General features: G+C 40.2%; 1 protein-coding gene across 1 annotated transcript; it reads right to left on the bottom strand.

Annotated features, from left to right (window-relative positions):
* Positions 1–580: 580 nt before the first annotated feature.
* On the bottom strand, positions 581–1,414 carry TEOVI_000863000 (uncharacterized protein; the record flags this gene model as incomplete). Its single annotated transcript, XM_067221553.1, has 1 exon — positions 581–1,414. The coding sequence occupies one exon, from the start codon at positions 1,412–1,414 to the stop codon at positions 581–583; it is 834 nt and encodes a 277-aa protein (XP_067077654.1).
* Between the last annotated feature and the right edge of the window lie 1,759 nt (positions 1,415–3,173).

Raw genomic sequence — 3,173 nt, 5'->3', positions numbered from 1 at the left:
CCTCCCCCTACCCCTTATCCCCCCTTCACCGTCACCGCCCCCTTCCACCATCCCTTTGGGAATGAAACAAAACACATAAATATATACGCTCTGTAGGTTGAAAATATCCCTCGTGGACATCATACCCACACACAGACAAAACAGAGGTGATACAGCTCCTTTGTTGTAAGTTTGAGGATCTGCCCGCTCTCAGTTTATTAACCCCTCTCTTCCCCCTTTAACCGCTTTAGTGGCTTACTTTGCGCGTGTTGCACCTCGTGCACTTTTCCCTAACCTCGACCCGCACGTTATCGTTATTGCTCAGGGAAGAGGGGAACGGTTGGGAACCTAGGGGTGTCAAATATCATTCTATATTTAATTTTATATTTGTACGATTGTTTTAATCGCATCCGCTCATATTTTTTTTTCTTTTCCTTTCTCTCCCTCACTCACTCACTCTCACTCTCACTCTTTCCCTCTTTCTCTCTTCCTTGTTTCTCCTCTATATACGCTGCATTGTTGTTATTCCAATGCCACACACTGTCTACCTTCCCCCTCTCAACCGTATTTCAAGTTTGAGGCTCCCCACCACAATCGCACGCTACTCCTGTTGTGTACCCTTTCGGTTTGCACTAAAACTCGGTAAAGTATTGGGGCGCCGCGGGTCTACCGGCGTGTGAGCGGTGCGGTCACACGGCAGCGTGTTGGAAAGCTGCAAACGCGGTGAACTGCTGGCATCAACATTGTTTCGCGTTGTTCCTGCATTGTTTGGTGTAGCTTCAATACTAAACAACTTGCCGTCACCCCCTAAGGTTGATTCATATTCCCCTTCACTGCGGTTAATGAGTGCACGACTGCTATTTCGAGTTGTGGTGGTGGTGTCTGGTGCTGGTGAACAGGGGGGGCGTCGTTGCGCAACCACATCTCTCAGTGCTTCATATAATTCCCGTGTTGCCTCCTGCGTAGGACCGACGAGGACCAACTGTGTTACGTCCGTTATTTTACTCGTGTTGGTGTCCACCACAACGCTGCAATTGTCGGGATCAACTAGCAGATGGCAGTCCGTGATGCAGTCAACTCGAAGAGTCACACCAAGGAAGGACAAATCGCTGTCCGCATCATCCAGAAGAATGGACAACTCACCACAAGGGTAATCCAATGTTACTTTGCACGGCAGCGCATTAAACTCGACGGTGCTGCGGTTGTGAAACGAAATCTCATCGCACACGAAATCCGCCGTGACACCCGCCATTGTTAAAATATCGAAATGCGTACGGTTTATGGCACTACGCTCCACTGCAGCTTCCAATCGTCCTATTCGTACGTCTTGTTCCTTTAGTTGGGCGAGAATTGCAGCGATGGTGTCAGGTTTGACGACATCTTCCACTGTAGCTGCTGAGGCCAGTCCCGAGCCACTATAACTGGTAGCGTTCATGCAGAAATACAAATCAAGTGAAATTTTCGCTTTCTTTTGTTTTTTTTTCTCCTTTCTTTTTCGTTTCTTTTTCTCTCTTTTGACAATTTTTTTTTGTAAAAAAAACAGAAGAGGGGGAACAAAACCGAGCAAAACGCCTAAAAATGACGAAGGCGGATAGTACAAAGCTAACCGCACAACGTATAGATCTAAATAACTGTATTAAAAAGGGTCGTCGTTTGCGTTCAACCACAGAAGAATCAATTTTTTTTTAAAAAAAAGAAGAGGGAGGAAGAAAGGAAAGAAGAAAAATGAGAAAATGAAGAAACAAAACACATGGGGGCAGTAAAGCAATAAATAATAATAATAATAGTAATAATAATGATGATAATTATAATTATAATAGTGTTGTTATTATTACAAGAGGAGAAAACGTGATGCACGGGAAGAAGTAAAAGAAAGGAAAAAAAAGCTGAAGGAATAAAACCGGAAACCTGGTTTGGCTAATATGCACTACACGATAGCAGGAATACGCATGCGCAAGCACAGCATGAGTGATACAAATGTATACATAGCAATTGATAAATAGATTATGCACGTATCTGCCTTTTGCTCGCTTGCTTGTTTTGTCTTGTTTTACTTAGTTGACCCGCAGGGAAGTACATAACAAAGCTGGGGAAGGAAAAGATGCAAAACAAACCCAAACAAAAAAAAACGCAAGTAAGAGATAAAAAAGAAAAGAAAAGAAAAGTACACCAAATTTTTTGGGCACTGCCATCACCCAGAGTCGCAGGTAGTCTTTTCAAAGAAAGAAAAAAGTAAGTGGAGACTTAAATAAAACACAAACATACAGGAAAGATAGTGAATAACTTATAAGAAAGAAGGGGCGCCACGTGAGAGGGAAGTGTACAAATCCCCGCTAAATACAATAAAAAACGAAAGAAAAAAAAAGAGTGAACGAAAGGGGGAAAAAAAAGAAAATGAAGATGAAAATGAAAATGGTGTAGATGGGTAAAAAAAAAAAAGGAAAGAGCGGTGGAGAAATGAAACAAACAAAACAAAAAAGGGGGAAAAGAAACACTAGAAAATATATATATATATCCACAGACGCTCAATCCATACACAATACACGGCCACGGTTTGACGTGCGCAGGTGATGTTGCAAATCAACACACTCTTCTCCTCTTCCCTCTTCCTTCCTATCGTATCCTTTCATCCTTTCATCCTCAATTGTTATCATCAGATGAGATAAAAGCGACGCAAACTTTAACTCGTGTTGCAAAAGAAAAATAAAACCGTTTTTCGGTTTACTCTTTTTTTTTTTTTTGCTTTGCAATTATTATAATTATTATAATTACTATTATCATTATCATTATTCCTTCTGTTTACTTTTTTATTATTATTATTATTATTATTTTATATTCCATACCCCTTATCTTTCTTTCTTTTTTCATTTCTTACGATTTCCCCACTACTACCACCCATTGCCCTCCCCTCCACAAACACAAACACAAAAAAAACAGATATTTGTTGTCTTTTTTTTTTTCTTTAATTATTATTTTACTTGTGAAACTTCAGCAGCAAGACGAAATCAACGGCAATAACACACCAAAAAGAAAAAAAGAGAGAGAAAGAAAGTAAAGTAAAAAACTGAATAAGAAGAAGGTGAATGACATGGAAGTGACTACAGTGATCAAGAAAAAGAAAAAAGAAAACGAAACAAAGAAGAAAAAGAAAGCAGCGAGCAGAGATTCATGTAAATAAAAACTTATACTCGAAA

Source organism: Trypanosoma equiperdum, assembly GCF_001457755.1.
Source record: "Trypanosoma equiperdum strain OVI genome assembly, contig: ctg_1459, whole genome shotgun sequence".
Taxonomy (NCBI): domain Eukaryota; phylum Euglenozoa; class Kinetoplastea; order Trypanosomatida; family Trypanosomatidae; genus Trypanosoma; species Trypanosoma equiperdum.
This window is presented reverse-complemented; position numbering and strand designations above follow the sequence as displayed.